Below are 27,681 nucleotides of genomic sequence, written 5' to 3'. Positions count from 1 at the left end.
GACAAAGATGTAAAACAGGGCAGTTTGAAAAACTTGTTTGTGTGTATGTGGCAGTTTTAAATCCATCAGAGGAAGTACCTTTTAACCCTTTGAAGACTTCAGATCCACAGCTGTGCAATCTCATTCCACATTCTACCTGGCTGATAGGAATGCTAGATAATCTCAACAGCGGAAAAGGCTAATTTTATATTGTCAATCATAACAAAGTTAGATCTCCACAACTCAAATGAAATTTACTTAAATTGTCACTGCTAAGAAATTGAAAACTGCTCGCTGGAGTATAGGTTATGTCCTCTATTTCCGAATGCAGAAAAATGACTATTATTTCTCCATTTAGATCCCATGGAAATAAAATGTTCTTTATTCTTAGTAAAAACAGAAAGGCATGGAAAGAGGGATTTAGCCTTCATTGTGTATTTCCAGTCTCCTGAGGGACTTGTAGAGTCTAACAGTTTTTTTCTTTATTGATTAAGGTAGTACATGTGTCCTTATCCCCACATTGCCCACCCCTCCAACTCATGCCCTCACACACCCCCCCCCCCCCGCCCCCGTGTCTGTGTCCATTGGTTAGACTTATAATGCATCCATACAAGTCCTTTGGTTGATCTCTCCTTCTTACCTTCACCCACCCCTATCTTCTCTCTGAGGTTTGATGGTTTGATTGATGCTTCTCTCTCTCTCTGGATCTGTTTTTGTTCATCTAACAGTTTTAGATTAAGTTTGTCATAGTATTATAGTAGCCTCCAAACAGTTACAACTTGCTTTTTTTTTTTTAAAGTGTATTTTTTGGGGGAAATGATTTTAAAAAGCTACAGGAGAAGATATTAAAGGCAAAAACAGCATTTTATGTTTTTATTGAGCTGATCACACATGTAGTTGGGAATATTCAATGCATACCCCCAAAAGAAAATGAAACAACGTATAAAACAACATGATCATCTAATTGACTGGACAAGGATGAAAGGGACTTGCTCTATCCATCTATTGGAGGGTGAGTAATAAGTGCAGGCTCAAGTCCACCCTCACTCGGAAGCTCTTTTACCCAGGGCAGGAAATACAAGTGGGCCCCATGAGTTCATGCCTGTTTTGGACTCTGGAACACCCCATCAGTGCTCCAGAATCTAGGGCCTAATTCTGAAAGGCTTTATCCTGTCACCACTTAATTCACAGAATAACAGCCTGTTCTTAAGGTGAGCCAATTTCAGAGCAGACAATAAGGAATTGCAAGGGGGTAGAGAGACAGAGCTCCCTGGCTTCATGTGTGTCTGGGGGAGAGGGAAGAGGGAGGAGAAGAGGGGTCTAGACAAAGATGAGGATATTTGGGCAGGCAGGATTTAGAAGGAAGATAACAGTTCCAGCTAAGGACCAGCACAGGCAAAAATAAAAAGCAACAACAATGAGGAATCACACACCTGTTAGAATGGCTACCATCAACAAATCAATGAGTGACACGTGCTGATGAAGATGTGGAGAAAAGGAACTCTAGTACAGTACTGCTGACGGGATGTAGACTGGTGCAGCCACTATGCAAACCAGTGTGGAGTTTCCTCAAAAAATTAAAAGTAGTACTGCCATCTGACCCAGTGATCCCACTCCTAGGAATATATCCAAAGTCTGAAACACCAATCAGAAAGAATATATGCACCCCTATGTTCACAGTAGCATCATTTACAATAGCTAAGATCTGGAAACACACTTAACATACTATGTATTTTTAGATGTTGTTCTTATACCAGTCTAGGGCATCCTTGGATGGCAACAAGTAATCAGTAAGATGCCACAAGCATTGTCTACAGCGAGCTTATGGTCTTAACTCAGAACCTTGTCTGGCTAAAAGATGAGCTGATTTGTGCTGAGGATTTCTAACAGTTATTTATTAACAAAAGGACGGGAGCAAAGAAACCAGCCTCATTACTTAGGAAGAGGCAGCTTCATAGTCCCCAGGGAGTCCATCTGATTGGGGAGTAGGGGAAATGGCACAGGGGAAGTCCTATTAGTGCATGTGCAATAGAAGCCAAATGATAAAGCAGAACTATGAAGCATGCACAGGAACCAAAATGGAGACCATAAGCGGGGAGGAGATGATCCTGGGAAAGGACTGGATGAGATAAGAGCACAAACCCCAGAAAATCCAAAAAATGAATTGGGTGGTAGCAAGGTACTAGCACAGCTCCAGGAAAAGCCAGGAAAGAAATGAATAGTTTGAAAGAAAGCCTGCACCTCCTTAAACACAAGGAATTATAGTAAAAGCTTAACAAAGCCCATCTGGGTGAGCAGGGCAGCTGTGCAGCCTGTGAGCCATTGAACCTTGGTGACAGATATACAGATAGTGAAATGAGGCACAGAGAAGTTAAGTAACTTGCCCAAGGTCACAGCTAAGAATTTTAATGCCAGCCAGAAGCAAAGATTGAGCTGGACTACTAGAGCCTCAGATGCTGAAGGTGACAGCACTGCAACTCTAGGTCCTGACCCGCCTGGGCCAGTGGGCACAAGTGTGGGCCTGCAGCCCCGGAAGCTGACCTTTTCCCATTGTGAGACGGAGCTGGACCACCTGGTGATGGATGAGGCATCCATGTACCTGGGGGCACATCAGCAATGTCTGCCAGTTTCTGCTGCTGGACCCACCAGTGAAGCCTCTTGTCAAGTGCGACAGCCTTTTCAAGGGCACCTGTGCCCTATGTACCCTTCTTTCTCTTGGGCTGCACTTTTGCTTTCTTTTCTCCTAAACTCTAAGGATCCCCATAAGACTTGCAATCAGGGGAGCTGAGGACTTTAAAAACCCTCTTTTTGCCTCCGTAACTTCCTTTCCTGAGTCTCGGCAGCCCAGTCTGGGCTTATTCCTGTTGCTGTGATCTGGGCTCTTCTATCCTAAGCCTTCCTTTGTCTTTGCTCTAATAAATCTTGCCACTATCACTCAAATGCTCCTTCGAGAGTGTCCCTGAAATTCCTTTCCCACGACACTGTAAGAAACTATTTCTGCCAGTAACAATACCAGTCTTTAGTTTGCAAAATATACATCATATACATCAATCCCTTGCTGAAAATAACTCCACTAAAGGATTCACACACTGTATAGAGCTAAAGATTAAAGATAACTATGCATTATAAAAACACTATTTTAGAATTCATGATCCCAATTTCTTTCATGTCTTCTATTTGCATTCCTATGGTCCTGGAACCAACAGGCAGAGTCCTACCATCAGCTTGTTCTCTGGGAACTCTAGCTAGTGGACACACAAACCTGCTAGCTGATAAGTACTTGTTAGAAACACAAATGACACTTTATTTTTTGTTAATCCTCACCCGAGAATATTTCCTCCAGTGAGTTTTAGAGTGTGGGAGGAGGGGAGAGAAGAGAAAGAGAGAGAAAGATTGATGGGAGAGAGACACATTGATTGGTTGTGCCCCCCCCCCCCGCCCCCGTACCTTCCTCCCCCATTAGGACCAGGGCTTGAACCTGCAACCCAGGTACCAGGAATCAAACCAGTTACCCTTAGGTGGGAAGGCCAATGCTCTAACCACTGAACATACCAGTCAAGGCCACAAATGACATTTTAAAGAGATATATTTTATTTTACCCAATAACAGTTAAAGCATACAAATACATTTTGGGGTCCAAATGGAAAGTATATGCTTTCTAGCTTCATTTTCATATTTCAATCTCACAGAATGTGGGTAATAATTTAAAAGAGAACAACTCTACTGCAAGATAATGTGAACACTCAAATTAAGGTGGGGTTTTTTGTTTTTGTTTTTGTTTTTTAAGTGAGTTAGAAAGAAAAGTTTCTCTGCTTTTTATTTCAGTATCAAAACTGATAATTACTTCTTGGCAAAAATAACCCAGTATGAAGGCTACAGAAAATAAACTTTTCTTTAACTCTTCCAGATAACTTTCACACAGTCCTGTGGGTATTATCTTTTGGAGGATTTACAATTTACGTGTTTCAATTGTAGTGCTACAGGCTGGACTTTCATGTTTTATTTCCTCTAGGGAACAAAAGTCTCAAAATGATATGACAATCACTGACCATAAACAGTTATGTGTTTGCTTAAGTAACTTACATAATATAATGCTACCTTTAAAAGGTTTTATAAAATTAATTTACTGTATTTTTAATGAGATTTAAGAATGATAAGCACTATAGTTAGTCACACACCGAACAAAGTTTGAGGAAAAAATTTGTCTTTAATAATGACAAATAAAAAAGAGGCATCTTTGAGGAGGTGACCATAAGCTATGAGTGTGTCATTTAGGATGAACCCATGCACACAAAGGTGGGAAAGGGACAAAGAACCCTCCTTTTTTGTCTTTTCTTTTCTTTTCTTTTTTTTTCTTTTTCGATTCCAATGTAAAAACAGTTGCCCCCAAACTCCACTACTTCCTCCTCCTGGTTTGATACTACTTTGAGCTTTAAACTAACAACATATGATCTGTATAGAAAAGTGTACTTTTAAAACTATCACTTTATCAAGTTCTAGTTCTTCTTTTTTAAACATTTAATTCCCGAGGAAATGTGTTGATTGCAATGAGCAAGATTTAAAATCCTCCCATGACCCTATTTTCTTAAGTGTAAGCAGAAGTAACAGAATGCATTCATGTACCAAACACTCAGAGGACCACAACTGCTACAAAATATAACTAAGGAGCCAGGGGGTACTGTTGTCACTCAAAACTGAGACTCTGATTCAATTCGTGTAGCTTACAGGTCATCATCCTGAAGCAATTCAGCACTTTCACCCAATAAGGGAAAACCTCCAGTGACCTCCCACCCACAGGTACACAAATACAACTGAGAAGCAGAGAGGTCCCTAGAAGCTCTACCTCTATAAAGATGCAAATTAAGGTTTAAACAGTATAACAATTGGCTGGAGCTAATCCTTTTACAGAGGTGTAAATGGCTTTTGAGAACGGAATTCTAGGCTGCCAGCTTTTGTTAAGGAGCAACCCAGACAAATTTCACCTAAGAGTAATGCCCGGCCACAAACTCCGGGACTATCCATAGTTTCATAAAGCCAGTGCAATTTGTTTGCTTTGATATCAGATTTCCTGACCATAAATCCAAATGTGTAAATACAAACCGCATCAAGAATTAGTGCCCTGGGAAAATAAACTGGAGCGACTATCTCAAACCTGACCCCCAATGGCTGGAACAGCTGTATGTGCGGCCACAGTGAAGTTTGTATGTGGGGTTTTGTTTGCCACACAAAACAGTTGTAGAAAGGACAAACACATACATAGTTAAACAGTAGTTTTCTTTTAATGGGCGGTCTAAGGAAACCTATGTTTTGGTGGCTACCCCAGTTCCCATTGTGCAGCCCCTTGGGTGGTCCCTTACAGGGGGCCACTCGAAGGAAGCACAATGCCTACAAGCAGGGAAGGAGGGGCCCGAGACACAAAGGCCAACGGAGCAGGGCGGGCTGCAGCAGGCTGCAGACCAAGGGTCAGCCCCCGGGGCTCCTTCTCTTTACCCAGGAAACAAGGGCTCCTTCTCTGTACCTGGAAACAGTGTGGTTAAGCTGACAGCTTGAATTATGGGCTACATTTTGTAGGGTACCGTCCATCTGTGTTAAGGTCCCCTTTATTGTGGCAGAGGCCGCACAAGCAAAACCCTTGCCTTTTCCCCCACTTTGGCCTCATAACCCGACCTCATCATTCTGTTCTATTTTTCCCCCCCTTAATGAGGCGCTGGAAGGCCTGAGAGAGTTTATAATAGGCGTTTCCCTCCACCCTCACACAGGGATAACTGTTTGAGCCATAATGTGTTTTAGTAGCCAGGAATTACTTGTGATGGTTGCAGATGTGCTTTATGAAATGGGTATGTGTTCTCAGTCCATTTTCTCTTTGATAACTATGGATCCCATACTTAACATCTGGGCTGATAAAAAGTCTCCTTGGTGGGAAGGTGAAGTCTAGAAAGATTTACTCTTGTTCCCTGGATTTCTTTTAAATTAGTACTCACAGTCCAATCAGTGTGGCTCAGTGGTTGAGCACAGACCCATGAATCAAGAGGTCACGGCTAGATTCCTGGTCAAGGCGCATGCCTGGGTTGGGGGCTCTATCCCCAGTAGGGGGTGTGCAGGAGGCAGCTGATCAATGATTCTCTCTCATCATTGATGTTTCTATCTCCCTCTTCTTACTCTCTCTGAAATACATATTTTTAAAAATTAAATTAATTTTAAATGACCAGAGGGTTGTCATTAGAGTGCTATCTGTGCTCTCTAATTGGAGGTGCACACAATTTATGAAGTCTTTCACCTAAAGTGGCCTGGCTTTAAATATCTGCTGCAAAAAATAACATCGAGGGAAAATGTCTGATTGTCATATAACTTTATACCTTTCAAAAACTCAATATAATCAAGTTCTCATTTTGGAAAAGTTTAAAAAATGCTATTAATTAACCAAGGAGGTAAAGGACCTGTAATCAGAAAATTACAGGATGCTGAAAAAAGAGATAGCTTTTAAGAGATAGCTATATAAATAGAAGAATACATTGTGTTCATGGATTGGTAGAATTAACATTAAAATGTCCATACTACCAGAAGCAATCTGTAGATTCAATGCCATCCCAATTAAAATACCAATAGCATATTTCAAAGATCTAGAAAGAACTCTCCAAAAATTCATCTGGAATAAAAAAAGACCCCGATTAGCTGCAGCAATATTGAGGAAAAGAATAATATTGGAGGGATCACAATACCAGGTATCAAGCTATATTACAAAGCCCTTGATCTCAAAACTGCCTGGTACTGGCACAAGAACAGACATAGAGCAATGGAGCAGGGCAGAAAACCCAGAGATCAACCCAAACCATTATGCTCAATTAATATTTGAAAAAGGAGGCAAGAGCATCCAATGGAGTTAAGACAGTATCTTCAATAAATGGTGTTAGGAAAATGGGACAGATACATGCAAAAATTAAACTAGATCACCAACTTACACCATACAGAAAAATAAATTCAAAATGGATAAAGGACATAAGATGGGAAACCATAAAAATTTTAGAAGACTCCATAGGCAGCAAAAATAGCAATATGTCATAGCAATATCTTTACTGATACAATTCCAAAGGCAATGGTTTAATATCCAAAATAGAGAAAATAAGCAAATGGAACTATTTCAAAACAAAAAGCTTCTGACAGCAAAAGAAACCATCAACAAAACAACAAGAAAGTCCACTGCATGGGAGAACATATTTGCCAATGTTATCTCCGATAAGGGTTTAATATCCAAAATTTACAGAGAACTTATACAACTTAACAAAAGGAAGATAAATAATCCAATAAAAAAATGGGCAAAGGACCTAAATAGACAGTTTTCGAAAGAGGACATACAGAAGGCATATGAAAACATGCTCAAAGTCACTAATCATCTGAGAGATGCAAATCAAAATAACAATGAAGTACTATTTCACACCTGTCAGGATGGCTATCATCAACAAATCAACAAGTGCTGGCCAGGATGCAGAGAAAAAGGAACCCTTGTGCACTGCTGGGGGGAATGCAGACTGGTGCAGCCACTGTTGAGGACAGTATGGCATTTCCACAAAAAATTAAAAATGCAACTTCCATTTGACCCAGTAACCCCACATTTAGGAATGTATCCCAAGAAAACAGAAACACCAATAAAAAAGGATATATGTACCCCTATGTTCATAGCAGCACAATTTACAATAATTAAGATTTGGAAACAACCTAAGTGTCCATCAGCAGATGAGTGGATTAGAAAACTGTGGTACATCTACACAATGGAATACTACTCTGCTGTAAAAAAGAAGGAATTCTTACCATTTGCAACAGCATGGATGGAACTAGAGAGCATTATGCTGAGCGAAATAAGTCAGGCAGAGAAAGATAAATATCACATGATTTCACTAATTTGTGGAATATAATGAACAACATAAACTGATGAACAAAAATAGGACCAGAGCCATAGAAGCAACGAACAGACTATACAACTTATAAAGGAAGGCGGGGGGGTGGTGGTGGTGGTGGTGGTGGTGGTGGTGGTGGTGATAAAAGGGTGAGAGATCAACCAAAGGACTTGTATGCATGCATATGAGCAAAACCAATGGACACAGACAGTAGAGGGGGAGAGGTCAAAGGGGGGAAAAAGGGAGACTCATGTAATACTTTAAACAATAAAGAATTTAAAAAAACTTAAAATAATACTTCTGTTTGTTTATTAGATGTTATCATAATCAGTTCTATAATTAAACTCTAAGAGGGTACTTCTGGCAAAAGGGTTTCTGACAGTGAGACAGGCCAGTAAGCCAGGGCAGTGGAATAGGAAAACAAATATATAGCTGAACAAACTGACAGAGCAGTTTACATCAGATACAGGTCACCTCCCTAGAGATAAGATCTAGGCCTCAGTTGTATTTCAGCTCCAGGCCCAGTAAAGCAGCAAAACCAGGTGTACCCGCTGCAATGGCTGACCACCCCCTTTCCCTGACACTGACCCATCAGTAGCGACCATGACCCTGAAGGAACATTCCTAGAAAATTGATAAATATTCTGCTAAAACCCTCCCCCGAAATCTCCCCTAAGATTCCCACCTTCAAGAAAGAGACAAAGCCTCAAGACAAGGGACTCAGCACTAGCTCTCTCTCTGGGGAGCAGCCCCCGCCATTCCCTGTCTTCTCTTCTTGCCCCACTCGTCCCCACACAGACATGCATCTCCTAAACTCCAAAGGACCCCAGGCAACCAGGCAAGAACGGGCAGCAGCAGCTCATTCCAACAAACGCCTGAACCTGTCCCTAAGACCCCCTTTTCTCTGATTTCCCAGAGAGCGAAGGCAGCCCAGCCTAGGCTCTCCTGTTGCTTCCGTGCTTTACTGGTCCCCGCTTTAATAAATGTTCCCTCATAATCACCTGGACTTGTGTTGTAAAAGTTTTCCTGCACCAAGTCAAGAACCCAAACACTACAGGCAGGATATACAAAGGCCCTTTCTGGTCACATTGATTTTAGGAGAAAAAACTTTGCTGGGGCTTATTGACAAATGGGGGAATCATAAAATCAGACTTCTGCTGTGTGGTAACATATCTCTACATGTATGTATACATGTGTCTGTAAGAGAACAGACAAGGAACACACACTGGGCTGGAGGGTTACAGTATGTGAAGGGACCCAGGAACAGAAGAAACCAGAGTCACGATGAGGTGGTGGACAGGCTTATGGAGGGCTCAGGCAATGGTCAGACCCTAAAATAAATCAGTACAGTATGTCACTTCTCCAGGATAAGAGAGTCTCCTTAGGGGCCAATTAACTGTGATGAATGGGAAAATATGCAGCAGTAAAAAAAAAAAAAAGGATCTCTTACCATTTGAGATAGCATGGATGGACCTGGAGATTATTATCCAAAGTGAAGTAAACCAGTCAGAGAAAGACAAGTATTGCATGACCTCACTTATATGTGGAATCCAATGAACAAAATAAACTCATGAACAAAACAGATCCAGAGACATGGAAGCATGGAACAGACTGACGAATCTCAGAGGGAAGGACGGGGTGGGAGTGGGGTTGGGAGGTGGGACGAGATTAACTATAAAATTTATATGCATCTTTGCACAACCTATGGATGCAGACAATAGTGTGGTGAAGGCCTGGGAAGGAGGGGTCAGTGGGGGAGAAGAAGGGGTACGTAATACTTTCAACAATAAAGATAAATTTAAAAAGAGATAATAATAGAAATGAATGAGATTTAAAAAAAGCAATAGATGGGATCACATTGGATTATTTGAAGAAATTAATAAAATAGACAAATCTTACGCAGGTGTGATCAATAGAAAAACAGGGCAGACAAAAATTATGAGAGAAAAAAGGAATAATTATTAACACAGCAGACATTCTAAAATATAAAGTATGCTCACAAATGTGAAAACTTAGAAAGTAGATTCCTTTCTAATACATTATACATTTTCAAATTTGACTCAAGATAAATGAAAACCTGAATATACATATGAGCATTGAAGAATAAGTAATCGAACAAAAACTGAGGGAATTTACATCAGTAGGCCTTCCTTGCAAAAAAATGTTAAAGCAAATTGTTCATGTGGTAACCTCTGCAAAAGCTTTTCAGTATCCCCCACACCTGCCTTTGCTCCAGGCCACCCACCTCCTCTGACGCAGGCCAGCAGCCTATGGTGAGATGGTTGGCAAAGGCTGGGAACCAGGTTCCAGTTGGTCAATGGAGACGTCTTTTAACATATGTACAGCCCTCCCTCCTCCATCCCCTCGTGATAATGACTGAGTTACTGCTTGTTTTGCTGAGGATTAGGTCTTAGGAATACTGCCCTCTTAGAAGCCCGGTTCTAAACTTTTGAAATGTAACCCAAAATAAAGATAAGGAAAGTCTTAGATTTTTTTTCCAGATCAAAATAGGTCACTAATAAGAGAGGCACAGGCAAGACTGGAGAATGAAATGCCAGGTAGAACATGGGGGGATACACTAATAGCCCCACTGGCTGGCACAGGGTTATTTTTTTATCTTTAAAAAAATATATATTTTATTGATTTTTTTTACAGAGAGGAAGGGAGAGGGATAGAGAGTTAGAAACATCGATGAAGGAGAAACATTGATCAGCTGCCTCCTGCACACTCTCTACTGGAGATGTGCCCACAAGATGCCCTTGATTGGAATTGAACCTGGAACCCTTCAGTCTGCAGGCTGACACTCTATCCACTGAGCCAAACAGGTTAGGGCCCAACGTTACTTTTTCAAAAGTGTAATGTACAACCTTACTTTGGGAACAAAACCCAGAATAGGAGGATAAGAAAAATCTCAGGGGCCACCTATGTTGAATGGCAGAGGCCATGTACAGGAAAAACAAGTGACAATGGTGAAGGAGAAAAGTAATCTCAAGGCATCATCACTTCTGAAGGAACACTGAATTTAAAATATGCTTCCAGATCCACTTAAAGTGAATTTATGGTAAATTCTAAAAGAACACGGTTGTAACTGACTAGTCCAGGCAATATAATTTTCAGCAGCAACTCTTTCTCAAATGCAAGAACTTTCAATATTTAACTTTGAAGAGGGACTAAATTAAAATTAAAATCACTGGATGAGATCAGATTTTTATGATCTTGAGAAAACAAAGCTTTCATTTTACTTAAAAGGCAGCCCTACATTTTGCTCTCAGTAATACTCCAAGGGGAGAAAGAACAAAGCAACTTTGCAAGTACTTTGTTCAAGCTTGAAGAAGGGCACATAGCACTTCATCAGCTTATATGAGGCTGAAAGGCACAAAAATCAATATGGACAGAGCAAAAGGTCACACTGGCACTGCTTAGTTTTTCTTTCTCCTTTGCTAATTAAAGAATCAAATTTGCTTCTTGATCTTCCTTATTCAACCTTATAAAATGTATGCTCGATGTTACCACCATTATTTATGCAGTAGTGGAGGGAGGTAGCCCAGGATCCTAGTTCAGAATGCAGACTCTGGCCCCAGGTAAGCCCTTTGTGACTGAACATAACCTCTCTGTGCCTCAGTTTCTGTCTCTATAAAATGGTGCTGATAATGGGAATAAATAATTATAAATAAAGCTCTGACATCAGGCCCTGGCACAGAGGTGATGCCATTGACCAGAACATCACCATCATGCTTGTGATGTCAGTTTGGATGTTAGCTGCTCTTCCAACCAGCTTTGGGACCTGGGATTTCTTTAATCTTTCTAAACCCTTCTGGAAACACTCTGTGTGGTGTCTGCAGCACAACTTCTCGGTTCTTCTTGTTCTCCACTAAGTCTCGTCTCAGACATGTTTCTGGCTCCTTCTGAGCTTCCTGATCTTGAATATAGAGTCAGACCTTGGTCTGCTTTCCTATTTATGCTCACAACCTAATGTTCTTCTCAGGGAAATAACTTTAAAATGCTTATACTCTGATTCAGTAAAATTACAGGATACAAAATCAACCCACATATCAGTTGCATTTCTCTACAATGAACAATCCAAAAAGAAAATTAATAAAACAATCCCATTTACAATGGCATAAAAAAGAATAAAATGCTTAGAAATAAACTTAACCAAGGAGGCAAAAGACTTTTATACTGAAAACTACAAAACATTGTTGAAAGAAAAGAAGACACAAATGAAAAGATATCTTGTGTCCACGAGCAAAATCCCAGTGGCATTTTTTTAAAGAAATAGAAAAACAACCCTAAAATTCATATGGAACCACAAATGACCCTGAATAGCCAAAATAGTATTGAGAAAAAAGATAAAAGTTGGAGGACTCACACTTCCTGATTTCAGAACATTACAAAACTACACTAATCAAAACAGTATAGTACTGGCATAAACACAGATATATAGAACAGAATAAATCTATGCATATACAGTCAACTAGTGTCTGACAAGTGTGTTAAAAATACACAATGGGGAAAAGAGAGTCTCTCTCTTCAACAAATGGATGTTCTCATGCAAATAAATGAAAGTGGATCCATATTGTATATCATACACACAAAAAACTCAAAGTGGATTCAAGACTTAAATGTAAGACTTGAAACTGAAAAACTCTTAGAAGAAAATATAGAGAGAAAGCTGCCTGACATTGGTCTTAGCAACAATTTCTTGGATATAACACCAAAGCACAGGCCACAAAGACAAAAATAAACAAGTGGGACTACATCAAACTAAAAAACTTCTGCACGGCAAAGGAAACTATCAGCAAAATGAAGAAGCAACCTACAGAATGAGGGAAAATGATTGAAAATACTATCTATATATATATATAAAGCCAGCAACCAGTCTGCCATAATGACCAGAACGACAAATGACTGGTTGCTATGACACCCGGGTTGCTATGATGTCCACTGCAGCCTGCCAACTGGTGGATCAGGGGTGGGGACAGCTGTCCCCGCCCCCAATTGGCCTCACCTACCCTAGTTGAGGGAGGGGAAGCCAGCCAACTCCTCTTTGGCTCTGTCCCCTGGCAGAACCAGCCCTGATCTGCCCCTATGAAGTCATGCAGTGGGTCTTTAGTATCTAAAAAGGGATTAATATCTGACATTTACAAAGAACTCATATAAGTTCATAGTAAAAAAAAAATAAAAGAAAATCCAATTAACAATGTGCAGAATGATCTGAATTTTTCCAAAGAAAACAAGCAGATGGTTAACAAATATACAAAAAGGTCCTTGACATCACTAACCATCACAGAAAAGCAAACCAAAACCACAATGAGGTATTTCACGCCTGTTAGAATTGCTATTATAAAAAAAGACAAGAAATAAGTGTCAGCAAGCATGCGGAGAAAAGGGAATTCTATCCTTGTGCATTGTTGGTGAGATTGCAAATTGGTTCAGAAGTTATAGAAAACATTATGATGGTTTCTCAAAAATTTAAAAGTAGAATGACTATATGATCCAGCAATTTCACTTCTGGTTATTTATTCAAAAGAAAGTAAAAGAGTAACTTGAAAAGATATATGCATCCTCATGTTCACTACAGCATTACTTACAATAGCCAAGACATGGAAGCAACTTAAGTGTTCATTGATAGACGAATAAAAAAAAATGTATACAATGGAATATTATTCAGCCACAAGAAGAATAAAATACTGCCATTTTCAATCCTCACCTGGGGATATTTTTCCTTTGATTTTTTTTTAGAGAGAGTGGAAGGAAGAAAAGGAGGAAGAGAGAGAGAGAGAAACATTGACTGGTTGTCTCCTGCACACACCTCAGTCGCACCTCAACCAGGGCTGAAGATCAAACCTGTAACCCAGCTGAAACCGGTTTGGCTCAGTGGATGGAGCATCGGCCTGCGGACTGAAAGGTCCCAGGTTCAATTACAGTCAAAGGCATGTACCTTGGTTGCGGGCACATCCCCAGTAGGGGTGCAAGAGGCAGCTGATCGATGATTCTCTTTCATCAATGTTTCTAACTCTCTATCCCTTTCTCTTCCTCTCTGTAAAAAAATCAATAAAATATATTGAAAAAAAAAAAAAAAAAACCCTGCAACCCAGGTATGTGTCCTTGACCAGGAATTGAATCTGCTATCCTTCAATGCATGGGACAATACTTCAACCACTGAGCAATCCAAGCCAAGGTGGTTTTTCACTCTTGCCAGTGTTTTCAAGAGGGTTTGTTGGAAAGAAAGAATGACAGCATCTGGGTGTAATGAAGTTTTGAGGGCTGTGTGGGTCAGGGAGGCTGAATGGAGGGTCTGTGCTAGTGGCTTATGTTTCACTCCTTATAGCCCTGGCCTTGGTTTCCTCATTTTTAAAAGGTGATATTTACTTCTAGTCCTAAAAGAGATTTGATATTATTAGTGTGTGTATATTTATTGCAGAATTGGCTTTCAACAGTTTTCATACCATCTACACAATTTTACCCAATATTTCCAATCAATAGTAAAAAAATAATATATGAGCCTTTATGAGTTAAATACTATAAGTGCTCAAAATATATAACCCTGATGTTATTCCAAATTAACATGAAAAATTCCAATGTTCTCATATTTACATTCAGAAAGGAAAGCTGGCTTAGATATACCCTTAGAAGAATTCATTAACTCATATTTAATCAAATGACAAGAATGCTACTTTAGCAAGTGATGTAGGGATTAAAAAGTTAATTAGATATAAGTTCTTAGTCGCTAAAGCTGAATTGCTAGTAAGTTTAACAGTTTGCTACCTTGTGTGCTATCAGAACTTTAAAATGATTTATTTTCTAAAAAGATGGAGGATAGGGGGAATAACTTATGAATTAACCAGAGATTTTTTGGATATGATTATAAACTGCCTATCACTCTAAATTCAATGATAATCATATTTTAAAGCTACTTCATAAAAAAGGAAAAAAAGAGAAAATTATATTTTTTCTAACAGACAATTTATGAGATTTACACATTCATGACTGGGTGTTCAATAATACATTCCATGTAAAATGGTCTCTAAAAATGTCTATAATTAAAAACAGAATAGTAAAAACAAAATTGAATGGCTTACTGTCTTGTTGGTGAGTTAGCAGAGGATTCCTTTTCTGATTCAGGAGAGCTTAGGGTTTGCAAAATACAATTATGTTTTTCAGTGGATGGGGCATCTCTTTTTTGCTCCGAGTGGATTAATTTTAAGGCCTCTATTCCATCTTTTCCCTCTATCTTGTCACCTGGATTTGGTTGTGGTTCCGGACTCTTGAAAATCAGATCATCTTCACTTACAGAAACTGTGAGGGCACTGCTGCTGTTCAAACTGTCCTCCTCCCACTCTTCCTGCATTTTGCGGAAGGGCTTCTGTGACTTAGGGTCTGCATGAGGAAGATGATCTGTAAGAGGGGATATGATTAGGTTACTGATCACTAACTTCAGGGAGAAGCAAGGTAAGATGTCCCACCTCAAGACGAAATTACTTCACAACTAAAATCATGTAGCAACAATCCACAACTCATTATAGTACATAAAAACTCATTAAAATATTTTTTTAAATATCACAACGGGTTTAAAAATGAGAAAATTGTTTTGCAAAAATATTTCCACATGCACATTTAAGAACTCATTAGAATGGAATTTGTTGGCAAAGACACTGCTTTGTTTTTTTGACAAAGATTAAAATTAGTGCATTTTTTGTTCTTACATAATATGCCAACTAGAAAAACTAAATACCAAACAAAAAATAAGCAAATAATCTCAGCCTCTCACCCCACCTGAGAAAACTTCCCCAGCGGAATGCTTGTCTGGAGAACACTTGTTTTCAGATGCACAGTACTCTGAGACTGATAGCGGAGAGACAGGTCTGGCTCTTTCTTCCTTGACTTCAATATGTTCTTGTGTCAGTATTTCTCTCTCTGATCCCTCTGATCTGCTGGAACTGTCACACTTTAAATCAGTGGTTCTGTTCTCTGGACTTAATCTTTCCTGTAACGGGGAATGAATTTCAGCAGAATTTTTGCCTTCAGATAAATTACTCTTGCCATGACGTATATTGCTTCCTATCTCCAAGCAATGAGTTTGTTCCTCCTCAGACAATACGCTGGCTGTGACTAGCATTTTCTCACCAATCTGAAGAGATGTCTTTCCATCTACTTTGTCAGACTTATTTAAGCACTGTGTGTCACTATTAGTTTGTACTACATAGCTGTCTGTCACATTACAGTTCTGGGCTGTCTGTTGGTGTGAATGTGGGTCAGGAATTGAAACGTTCTTTGTGGGCTGGGGACATTTCTGCTCCGTACTGAAATCTCCAATGCTCGAGATGGCTGACATTTGGCAGCCCATAAAGCTTGTTGCTGGTTGATACAGTCCTCTTGACATGGCTGTTTCTGAGTTAAGTTCTGCCTGCACTGCAACCTACAGAACCGAAAGAGATGTGAGTTAAGCATATTTATTGTGTATGAATAATTAGGTTGTTCAAGGTGTTTTTGGAAATGAAATGAGGTAAAGGAAGCATGACCAATGAAATCAACAACTACCACATTTTCTAAATCTCACAGCTTCCTTCAAAATGAAGAGCAAAATCCAGTACAGTCCACACTACTTAACAACATTGGTTCAAAAAAAGCAAATATTGTTTAGGAACTATGAAATCTATATATATATTTTATATATTTTATCAATCTTTATTGTTCATATTGTTACAAAGGTTCCTCATTTCTTCCCCCCTCCACCAGGTTCCCACCCCACCCTCCGCCCCTCCCCATCGCCCATTGTCCTCATCCATAGGTGCAGTTTATGTTCAGTCTCTTCCTCCCTCCCTTTCCCCGATAGTAAATCCCTTTTCAGATAGTAAATCAGTTACTTAGCATTTTCTCATATCAATAATACCACCACATGCTCAATGATACATTTCACACAAAAGACATTTCCAAATAGGTCAACCAGCCTCATCCAGGCCCCACCCAAGGCACTTACAGATCAACACAGATCAACACCCCAGCCCTATAATAACTCAACACATCCAGATCTAAGCCTTCATCACTTGATTCAGCAGACCCTCAAGTTCCCACAAAAGTTTCCAGCCATGTCTGAGAGGCAGCAGTGGGGCAGGGGCAGGCGAGGGGCGAGCTGTTCCGGGCCTGGCTGCTCCGGGCCTGGCCTCTGTTGCTCTGGTTCGTTCCCCAACCAGCTGCTCCAGGTCTGGTCACCGCCGCTCCCGACCTAGTTGCTCTGGACCTGGCTGCTGCTGCTCCGGGCCTGGCCGCACCCAACCCGGCTGCTCTGGGCCCGGCTGCTCCGGGCCCGGCTGCTCTGGGCCTGGCCGCTCCCAACCTGGCAGCCACTGCTCCGGGCCCGGCTGCACCAGACCCGGCTGCTCCGGCCTGGCCGCTCCCAGCCTGGCAGCCGCTGCTCCGGGCCCGGCCGCACAAGACCCAGCTGCTCCGGGCCTGGCCGCTCCCAGCCTGGCAGCCGCTGCTCTGGGTCCGACCGCACCAGACCCAGCTTCTCCGGGCCTGGCCCCTCCCAGCCTGGCAGCCGCTGCTCCGGGCCTGGCCGCACAAGACCCGGCTGCTCCGGGCCTGGCCGCTCCCAGCCTGGCAGCCGCTGCTCCAGGCCTGGCCGCACCCAACCCGGCTGCTCCAGGCCTGGCCGCTCCCAGCCTGGCAGCCGCTGCTCTGGGCCTGGCCGCACCAGACCCGGCTGCTCCGGGCCTGGCCGCTCCCAGCCTGGCAGCTGCTGCTCCGGGCCTGGCTGCACCAGACCCGACTGCTCCGGGCCTGGCCACTCCCAGCCTGGCAGCCGCTGCTCCGGGCCTGGCCGCTCCCAGGCTGGCAGCCGCTGCTCCAGGCCTGGCCGCACCCGACCTGGCTGCTCCGGGCCTGGCCGCTCCCAGGCTGGCAGCCGCTGCTCCAGGCCTGGCCGCACCCGACCTGGCTGCTCCGGGCCTGGCCGCTCCCAGGCTGGCAGCTGCTGCTCCAGGCCTGGCCGCACCCGACCTGGCTGCTCCGGGCCTGACCGCTCCCAGCCTGGCAGCTGCTGCTCCGGGCCTGGCCACACCAGACCCGGCTGCTCTGGGCCTGGCCGCTCCCAGCCTGGCAGCCAGAAATCTATATTTTTTTAAAAAGAGATTGCATAACCATGTGAATGTACTCAATTTCACTAAATTGTATAAACATCATTAAAACTGTAAATTTTGTTAAGTATATTTGACCATAATTTTTTTTAAGCCATATATTCTAACCACTTTCTACAGAGAAGTTTGAAATTGATGGAGCTAGGGAGGTACTTGATAAAAGAGAGAGGGAGGGGAGGAGGTAATATAAATTAGGTAATATAAAATAGGTTTCAAGACTCTAGTTCTAGTATTATGTATAATATAAAAACTTTTAATAATCACATTCAAGATTACATTGAAATATACTGATATGCATAAAATAATCATAATTTGCATTCTAAGGGCAAATAACAGGGTGTTTTGTTTTTTTTCTTCTGAATGTCTTCAAGTACTTTTAAGTATATTTAAAGCAATTTAAATTTACTGGCATGTTTACAGGGAGAAGAACATTTTCTCTTTCTTAAAACCTGTTAACCGAGCAGGACCTATAAATACGTCAAACGTAAACACTATTGGGAACGGATAGGACATATGAATACATCCTTGAAATATATGTTGCACCCTGAGAGGGACGGTATATATTTTTTGTAATCTTTATAATTGTTTGTAAAATTTATAATTTTTTAATTCAATGTTTCCATTTTTTTGGTTGGTATTCTTTTCTATTTGTTTGTAATTTTTTATTTTCCTTTGTGCTTTATATATAAATAAATGAAAAAATATATTTCATTTATTTTAATTAAGTATAAATAAAAAAAATAACATAAAATTACTGATACGTCCTAGTGAAAGAGTATGCGCCCGTTGTGCATTGCGTAATTAAAAAGGGAACTCCCCGATTAACAGGTTAAAAAAAGAGGTGAAGGAGAAGGAGAGGAGGCAAAGAAAAATAAACAATTGGTTCAGTGGCTTGATGAAGGACACACATGGGAAGAACTAGAAGTAACAATTATGAAGCTTTTCTCCCAAAGTATCTCCATATACATAATAGAATTTAGTTCACAGAGCCCCACAGAATTGGTGGGAAAATGTATTTGCATCCTTCCTCTTCAAATGGAAAACTGAGGTCCAAAATTTAAGAGAGAAAATGTCATACACATATTAATAGTTGCAACAGAATCTAGGTCTTCCTTCTCTTTGAGTATTCTGTCTCTTCTATTCCCCAAAATGAAACAACCTTGAAGTTAAAAATAAATGAACAAGCTTATTTCCTTTAAGTCAGTCAAAGAAAGACAAGTATCACATGATCTCACTTATACGTGGAATCTAAAGAACAAAAACCGACAAACAAAATAGGTTCAAAGGCATGGAAGCATGAAACAGATTGACAGATCTCAGAGGGAAGGGGAGGGCAGAGAATAACCAAAGAAGTTATATGCATATATGCTAATCCACAGACACAGACAATAGTGTAGTGAACACAGAAGTAGGGGAAGAGTGAGGGACACATGAAATACTCTCAACAATAAAGATTTTCAAAAATGAAGAGGATGCCATAGAAATTGTGGAATAAGGACCTCTCAAAATTGTCTGCTCCATAAAAGAAATAATAATACTGGAAAACGTCTTTAGAATAACGTTTCAGAACTTTGGAAATTAACCAAAGATTTGCAGCTATCTGGGAAGAATTTATGGTGTTTTTAACTTGCTTTATTTCCATTTCCTCACCTCAAATCTGTGGTAACCTTGAAAAGTAATAGCCTGAAATTGCAACTTGTAAAACAGCAGCGTAGCAGACACTGAATGGAGCAGAGAAGTAATATTGTAGAACTCATTCAAAGCCCCATTCCCAGAGAACTGCCATTATTTGAATTGTCTGGTGTTTCCCTGGAAGATAGCACCAGACTGTCCTTATTTGACTGGACATAGACCTGACACACTGTAAACTGCCTTTTCTCTGGGGGGATTTATTGAAAATAATCAGAGGCAAGTTTTTAACATTGAGGTTTCCTAAGGCAGTGGATAACAGTTTAGCAACTAAAAATGTCTTAAGAGGAAAAGCTGGTAAATGTGATATCCATACGGGGCTTTAAAAACTCTAACATATTCCTTGAAAGCTAGATGACCAGCCACATGTAAGGACTGTGAGCATGCTCAGGTAAAGTCTGAGAAGGGCCCAAGCTTCCACCTGAGGTTGACCTTGAGGCTTTGTGCAAGCATAAAGTGAAAACTAAGTAAAGTTTTAAACTGCCTGGATGAGTGTTGAAGGTGTGCCCCAACATATACCCTAAGTCCTTTGGCAAAGACTGTGAAACTTACTGGTTTCAGACATTTAAAGAAAGTTTTGTCTAATCATTAGCTGGTCACCAAGCTAACTGAACAGAAACTTCAGTGATCCTACATGGCAAAGTTCAGAAAGTGACTACACAAACAGCAATAACAAATTCTGGTAGGGGGAGAATCTGATGTTCAGAGTAGCCATATTTTATTATTTAAAATGTCCAAACATCCACAGAAAATTATGAGATATTAAAGGAAACCAGGAGGGAGCATAAAGCCCAGAGGGTGGACTTACTAGGCAAAGGCTTTAAATTAGCAATTTAAAATATGTTCAAAGAACTAAAGGAAAGCATGTCTGAAAACTAAAGTCTAAACACAGACTATCAATAAAGAGATAGAAATTATTTTTAAAAAGAATAAAAAAGAAATACTGCAGTTGAAAAGTACAATCTCCAGAATAAAAAATTCACTACAGGGGCTCAATATCAGATATGAACAGGCAGAGGAAAGAATCAATGTGCCTGACTATAAATCAATTAAGATTATCCAGACTGAAAAAAATTAAAAAGGAATGAAGACAATTTAGCGAGTTTCAGAGACCTGTGGGATACCATTAACTTATCAACCTATGCCTAATGAAAGCCTCAGAAGGGGAAGAGAAAGAGAAAGGTGCAGAGATAATTTTTTTAAAATTAAGAGGAGGAGAACCAAGATGGGTCATAGGTAAATGCTGGTATTCACTGCCCCCTACAGCCACATCAAAATTACAACTAAAATATAGAACACCCATCATCATTCAGAACCACATGAAAACTGGTGAAATGGAAGTCCTATAACTAGAGAAATAAAGAAGAAAGCACAGGTGGAGAGGGGTAAAGTGCAGTCCCACTTGCATGTGCTGCTGGCACTGGCCCCAATAGTAAATATCTAAAAAAAAAATAATAATAATAATAATAATAAATTAAAAATTATCATGAAAACTTTAAAAATTTAGAAAAAACCCCACATTATTCTATATATCTAAGAAGCTCAATAAAATCCAAGGATAATAAATTTAAAGATATCATCACCTAAGCACATCATAATTAAACTATTGAAAGTCAAAGAAGGATGGAGAATATTAAAAGCAAAAATAGAGAAGTTACTCTTCACATACAAGGGATCTTCAAATTAATTAACAGGTGATTTCTCATTAGAAATCATGAAAGCAAGTAGGGAATAAGATAACATAAAGTGCTGAAAGAAAGACTGTCAACTAAGAATTCTATATCCATCAAAACATTCCTACAGAAATGAAGGAAAAATTAAAGCATTATTTGCTAAACATAAACAAAGGATCTGTCACTACCATACCTGTCCTACAAGAAGTACTACAGGATGTACTTAGGCTGAAATGAGAGGACACTATACAGTAGCTCAAAGTCTAAGAAATAAATATCACTAGTAAGGGTGACTATGTTGGTAAATATAAAAAATTGCATAAATATGTTTTTGTTTACAACTCTCTTTGCTCATCTATACAATTTAAAAGACAATTGCATTAAGCAATGAGTATAGATCTATATTGATGAGCAGCATCTTTCTCTCTACATAAAATCCTAATATGCAAATAGACCAAATGGTAGAACAACAAAACAATTGAACAACTGGTCACAATGATGTGCACTGATCATCAGGGAGTGTGCGCAAAACATGGCGGGTGTTGGCAGCAGGTGGCAGAGCACAGAACATGGCAGGCACTGGCTGTGGCGGGATGGTGGAGAAGGTGAGCGGGGGTGCCAGACCAAGGTGGGGCGCTGGTCATTGTCATTGGGACAAGCCTCTGATGATTACTGAAAATTCTTTGCTCCTGCGAGGCGTGGTCCTGCCTGACACTCGTACCTGCTCCCAGCACCAGCTCCACTCACACACCCTGATGGCACCAGAGCTGATGCTCGTACCCTCTGCCGGCACTCAGCACCAGCCCTCACCTATTGGCGCTGTCAGTGGGTACAAGTGGCGGCTGCCAGCCCTGATCACCCCTGAGGGCTTCTCCACCTCCCCCTGCTATCAGGGAAGCAGCCTCTACTCACCCGCTGATGACACCGATCCCACCCGCATCTGCTGCTGGCACCGGCCCCAATAGCTCCATGCCATCGGTGGGTGCAAGTGGGGCCAGTGCCATCAGATTGTGGAAGCAACGGCAGCAGGAGCAGGGCTGCCATCAAACAGGGGACTGTGGGCCACAGTGGGAGGGGTCAGGCAGGGGCACAGAGGTTAGGCTGAGACCCGCTCCTTTGCCCACCACAGCCTCGAGACCCATAGTTCCTTTCAAGGTGCAAAAATTTGTGCACTGGGCCCCTTGTATAAGATATAAAGACATCAATTGTATTACAGTAACATCACAAAGAAGCAGGAAAGAATTGAAGCTCTACAGAATCAAAGTTATTGCATTCTATTGAAATTAAATTGTTACTAATACAAATTACATTATTATAAACTAAAACATAAATTATAACACCATGTCACCCACATTAAAATAACAGGCAATTAAAATGTTATAATAGAGCCCAGCTGGTGTGGCTCAATGGTTGAGCATTGACCCAGGAACCAAAGATCACTGGTTCAATTCCCACATGCCTAGGTTGCGGACTCAATCCCCAGTAGGGATGCATGCAGGAGGCAACTTATTGATGATGTTTCTCGCTCATCGATGTTCCTATCTCTCTAATTCTCTCCCATCCTCTCGCTCTTAAAAAAATAAAAAAATAAATAAATACAATGGTACACTAGAAAATAAATATTTAATGCAAAGAAGGCAATTTTGGAGGATTAAAAAAAATCCCATAAATATATAGATAAGAAAGAGCAAAATGGCAGATGCCATTTCTATAATTACATTAAATTTAAGTAGACTCAATAATACAATTAAAGCTAGAGATCAGCAGAATGGATTAAAAATCATGATCTAGGGGGGAGAACCAAGATGGTGGCATAGGTAAACACTTGTACCTGCTGCCTCTCACAACCACATTAAAATTATAACTAAAAGACAGAACAACTATCATCATCCAGAACTGTGGGAGTGCTGGCCGAGTGGAAGTACTATAACCAGAGCGGTAAAGGAGACTAGTAGGAGGTGAGGAGGCACAAATGGGCTGGCACCCGGGTGCACTGCTTTTTTAATCGGGAAGGAGACACAAGCTCCCACTTGCTCTGAACTCCAGTTCCGGGTAAGACTCTGGGGCACCCAGACACATACAGGGAGAAACTGGACTGTCTGCCATTGGGGTAGGAACGAGAGGGCAGCTTTCTTTTAGATGGAGGTGCTTGCAGTGGTCATTATTCCTAAACTGGGATTTCTCTGGTGTAGGGTTGACTGGCAGCCACTGCTGTTCCCTGAGACCCTGCCCCACCCAATTTACAACACCACCTATGCAGCAGCTTTTGCATATGAATGACCTGTCCTTTCTCAGCTTAAAACCTGTCAAACAGGTAGCAGCTAGGTCAGGAAGCCCAAAGCTGTAAAAAAAAAAAAAAAAGAGAGAGAAAGAGACCCAAGGCTAGCAGCAGCCTGCTTTCACAGCTGGGCCTCATCTGGGCACATCCAAACCCTATACAAAGAAGAGGAATCTGCAGAGCTTTCTGTAGCTCCTGCTCAGTGATACTAGATAGTGGCCGACTTTTTAACTCCTGAGAGATCCAAGAGCCAGTGTACCAGTAGTCAGTGTGAGACCATACCAGATTACAACTCTTCACATCCATAAGTGACACACTCAAGGAGCGGACCCTGTGAGCACCAAGCCCCAATGAAGCAAGTCCTGCCCCATAAGGGTGTCTCCTGCACAGCAGCTCCTCCATTGTAGACACAGCTGGTCCACACAGCCAACTGACCTGGAGGTCAATTCCTTCCAGTGACACCAATAGCAATTAAGGCTTAACTACAACAAGATTGTACACATTGCCCACAAAGAAGTGCACCAAGAATGTCCACCTTGAGTGATTTGGGGAGGCTGAGCCATTGGGCCCTATTAGACACCTACCACACAAGGCCACTCTATCAACTCAAGGATACTTAGCAGCTACCCAATACATAGAAACAAATACAGGGAAGCAACCAAAATGCAGAAACAAAGAAATATGTCACAAATGGAAGAAATTGAAGAAAGCAAAAAACGGGATATAGAGTTCAAAACCAGAGTTATAAGGTTATTCAAGAATCTTCTAGAAACCTCCAAGGAACTTAGTGAGACCTTCAGAGATCTTATTGAGAATGGAAAAAAATAAAAAAATAAATAAAAAGAAAGAAAAGAAAAGAAAAGGACCAGTCAGAAATTAAGTATACACTGACTGAAATAAAGAATAATATACAGAGATTCAACAGTAGACTAGAGGATCCCAAGAATCAAGTCAAAGATTTGAAATACAAGGAAGCAAAAAACACCCAACCAGACAGGCAGAAAGAAAAGAAGAATCCAAAAATATGAAGATAGTGTAAGAAGCCTCTGGGACAACTTCAAGCATACCAACATCAGAATTATGGGGTGCCAGAAGAAGAGAGAGAGAGCAAAATATTGAAAATCTATTTGAAGAAATAATGACAGAAAACTTCCTCTACCTGGTGAAAGAAATAGACTTACAAGTTCAGGAAATGCACAGAACCCCAAACAAGAGATATCCAAATAGTACCACACCACGACACATCACAATTAAAATGCCAAGGGCAAAAGACAAAGAGAGAATATTAAAAGCAGCAAGAGAAAAATAGTTACCTACAAGGAAGTGCCCATATGACTGTCAGCTGATTTCTCAACAGAAACTATCCAGGCCAGAAGGGAGTGGCAAGAAATATTCAAAGTGATGAATAGCAAGAACCTATAATCAAGAGTACTCTACCCAGCAAAGCTATCATTTGGAGTTAAAAGTCAGATAAAGAGCTTCACAAATAAGAAAAAGCTAAAGGAGTTCATCACCACCAAACCAGTATTATATGAAATACTGAAGGGTATTCTTTAAGAAGAGGAGGAAGAAGAAAAAGGTAAAGATAAAAAATTATGAACAATAAAGTGACAACAAATACATATCTATCAACAAGTGAATTTAAAAATCAATGAATAAAAAATCTGATGAACAGAATAAACTGATGAATATAATAGAATCAGGGGCATGGAAAGGGAGAAGACTGACAATTCTCCAGAGAGAGAGATTGGACAAAGATCTTATACCTATGGACAAGGACAGTGGAGGCGGGGGGAGGGCAAGGGCCTGGGGTGGAGTGAGAACCGGGTGGAGGGGAGCTATTGGGAGAGTGGGGGAGAGGAACATCTGTAATAATCTGAACAATAAAGATTAAAAATTTAAAAAATAAAAAAATCATAATCTAATTATTTGCTAACAACACTATTTTATTTTATTTTATTTTATTTTTATGCTTCTCTAGTCAAGTCTCTTTTTTAAATTAATTTATTATCTGTGTACATATTTTAACATTGCTCCCCCCCCCATACATACTCTCCCTCCCCAGAGTTTTGTGTCCATTGGTTAACAACATTATTTTAGATTCAAAGATGTAAACAGGATGAAAACACAGGGAAGGGAAAAGATGTGAACGTGAAAAAAATAGTGTTAATATGCAACAGTAACTAAAAGAAAGCTGGAGTAGCTATGCTAATAACAGACAAAATAGACTTTGAGACACACAATTGTTATTAGAGACAATGGATATTTTATAATGAAAAAGGTATAATTTGTGGAAAAGACATTGCAATTAGAAACATATTTTATACCTAACAACCAAGTCTTAGAATAGATGAAGCAAAAACAGAGAATTTAAAGGAGAAATCAACAATTCAACAATAATAGTTAGGTACTTCAAAGCTCCACATTCAATAATGAATAAAGCAATTAGACAGAAGACCAATAGAAAAATAAAAACTTGAAAAACTATAAACCAACTAGACTTAACAGACATACAGAAGACTCTACCTACCAATAGAATACTTAGACTGCATATTCTTCTAAGTGTACATGGAACATTTTACAGGATATGTTAGGCCATAAATCAAGTCTCAATAAATTTAAAGGGATTGAAAGTATTTCTCTGGTGACAAATGAATAAAATTAGGAATCAATAAAAAAAGGAAATTTGGCAAATTCACAAATATGTGGAAATTTTAAAACAAATCCCTAAATAACTAATGGGTAAACAAGAAAATGGCAAAGGATGTTAGAAAATAGTTTGAAATGAATGTAAATGAAAACCCGAGCAGAAGCATTAAGATTAGGGCAAAAATAAAATTTTAATTAAATAAATATTAAAACCTAAGTACAAGCCTTAAGATTAGGGCAGAAATAAATGAATTAGAAAACAAAAAAGCAACAGAGACAATCAACAAAATCAAAAGTTGATTATTTAAAAAGATTAACAGATTGACATACCTCTAGGTATAGACTAACCAAGAAAAAAAGAGAACAGATTTAAATTACTAAAATCATAAATAAAAGTTGTACTTTGTTAGCAATCTTGCAGGCATAAAAAATTATAAGGGAATACTCTGAATAATTATATGCCAACAAATTAGATAAGCTATATAAATTCAACAAATTCTCACATAGACACACACTGCCAATAGTGTTTCAAGAAGAAATAGAAAATAAGAACTGACCTAAACATGTTAAGTAATTGAATTAGTAATAATAATAACAAAAACTTCTCACAGAGAAGATCTAGTACCAGAAGGCTTCACTGCTGCATTCCACCAGATGTTTAAAGAATTAACTCAGTGGTTGAGTGTCAACCTATGAACCAGGAGGTTATGGTTTGATTCTCAGTCAGGGCACATGTAGGGAGGGTTATGGGCTCAATCCCTAGTGGAGGGTGTGCAAGAGGCAGCCAATCAATGATTCTCTCTCATCATTTATGTTTTTCTCTCTCTCTCCCTCTCTGAAATAAATAAAAAGATAGTATCTAATAAAAGAGTAATATGCGCCGGGACCGGTTTAGCTCAGTGGATAGAGCGTCGGCCTGTGAACTGAAAGGTCCCGGGTTTGATTCCGGGCAAGGGCATGTACCTTGGTTGTGGCACATCCCCAGTGGGGGGTGTGCAGGAGGCAGCTGATCGATGATTCTCTGTCATCGATGTTTCTAACTCTCTATTCCTCTCTCTTCCTCTCTGTGAAAAATCAATAAAATATATTTTTTTAAAAAAAGAGTAATATGCAAATTGACCATAACTCCAACACACAAGATGGCTGCCACAAGATGGCCAGCAGGGGAGGGCAGTTGGGGGGGGACCAGTCTTGCACGGGAGGGCAGATAGGAGTGACCAGGCCAGCAGGGGAAGGCAGTTAGGGGCAAACAGGCTGGCAGGGGAGCAGTTGGACATCAATCAGGCTGGCAGGGGAGTGGTTAGGGGATGATCAGGTTGGCAGGCAGAAGCAGTTAGGGGCAATCAGAAAGGCAGGCAGGCAAGCAGTTGTGAGCCAGCAGTC

The 27,681-nt window shown here is 40.4% G+C and overlaps 1 protein-coding gene across 6 annotated transcripts in view; it reads right to left on the bottom strand.

Moving 5' to 3' along the window:
• KIZ (kizuna centrosomal protein) overlaps positions 1–27,681 on the bottom strand; it is a 104,689-nt gene that overhangs the window by 55,029 nt on the left and 21,979 nt on the right. For 5 of the 6 annotated variants that reach the window (XM_036417460.2, XM_036417459.2, XM_045574319.1 and 2 more), the window contains 2 exons: positions 15,647–16,289; positions 14,953–15,268 (listed from right to left, as the gene is read on the bottom strand). In XM_036417460.2, the coding sequence (XP_036273353.1) occupies positions 14,953–15,268; positions 15,647–16,289 (959 nt within the window). Of the gene's footprint in view, positions 1–14,952; positions 15,269–15,646; positions 16,290–22,495; positions 22,552–27,681 lie in introns of all 6 variants that reach the window. The other variant, XM_036417462.1, reaches the window with a different exon arrangement.

The sequence above is a fragment of the Pipistrellus kuhlii genome, unplaced genomic scaffold (assembly GCF_014108245.1).
Source record: "Pipistrellus kuhlii isolate mPipKuh1 unplaced genomic scaffold, mPipKuh1.p scaffold_m20_p_6, whole genome shotgun sequence".
Classification (NCBI taxonomy): Eukaryota; Metazoa; Chordata; class Mammalia; order Chiroptera; family Vespertilionidae; genus Pipistrellus; species Pipistrellus kuhlii.
This window is presented reverse-complemented; position numbering and strand designations above follow the sequence as displayed.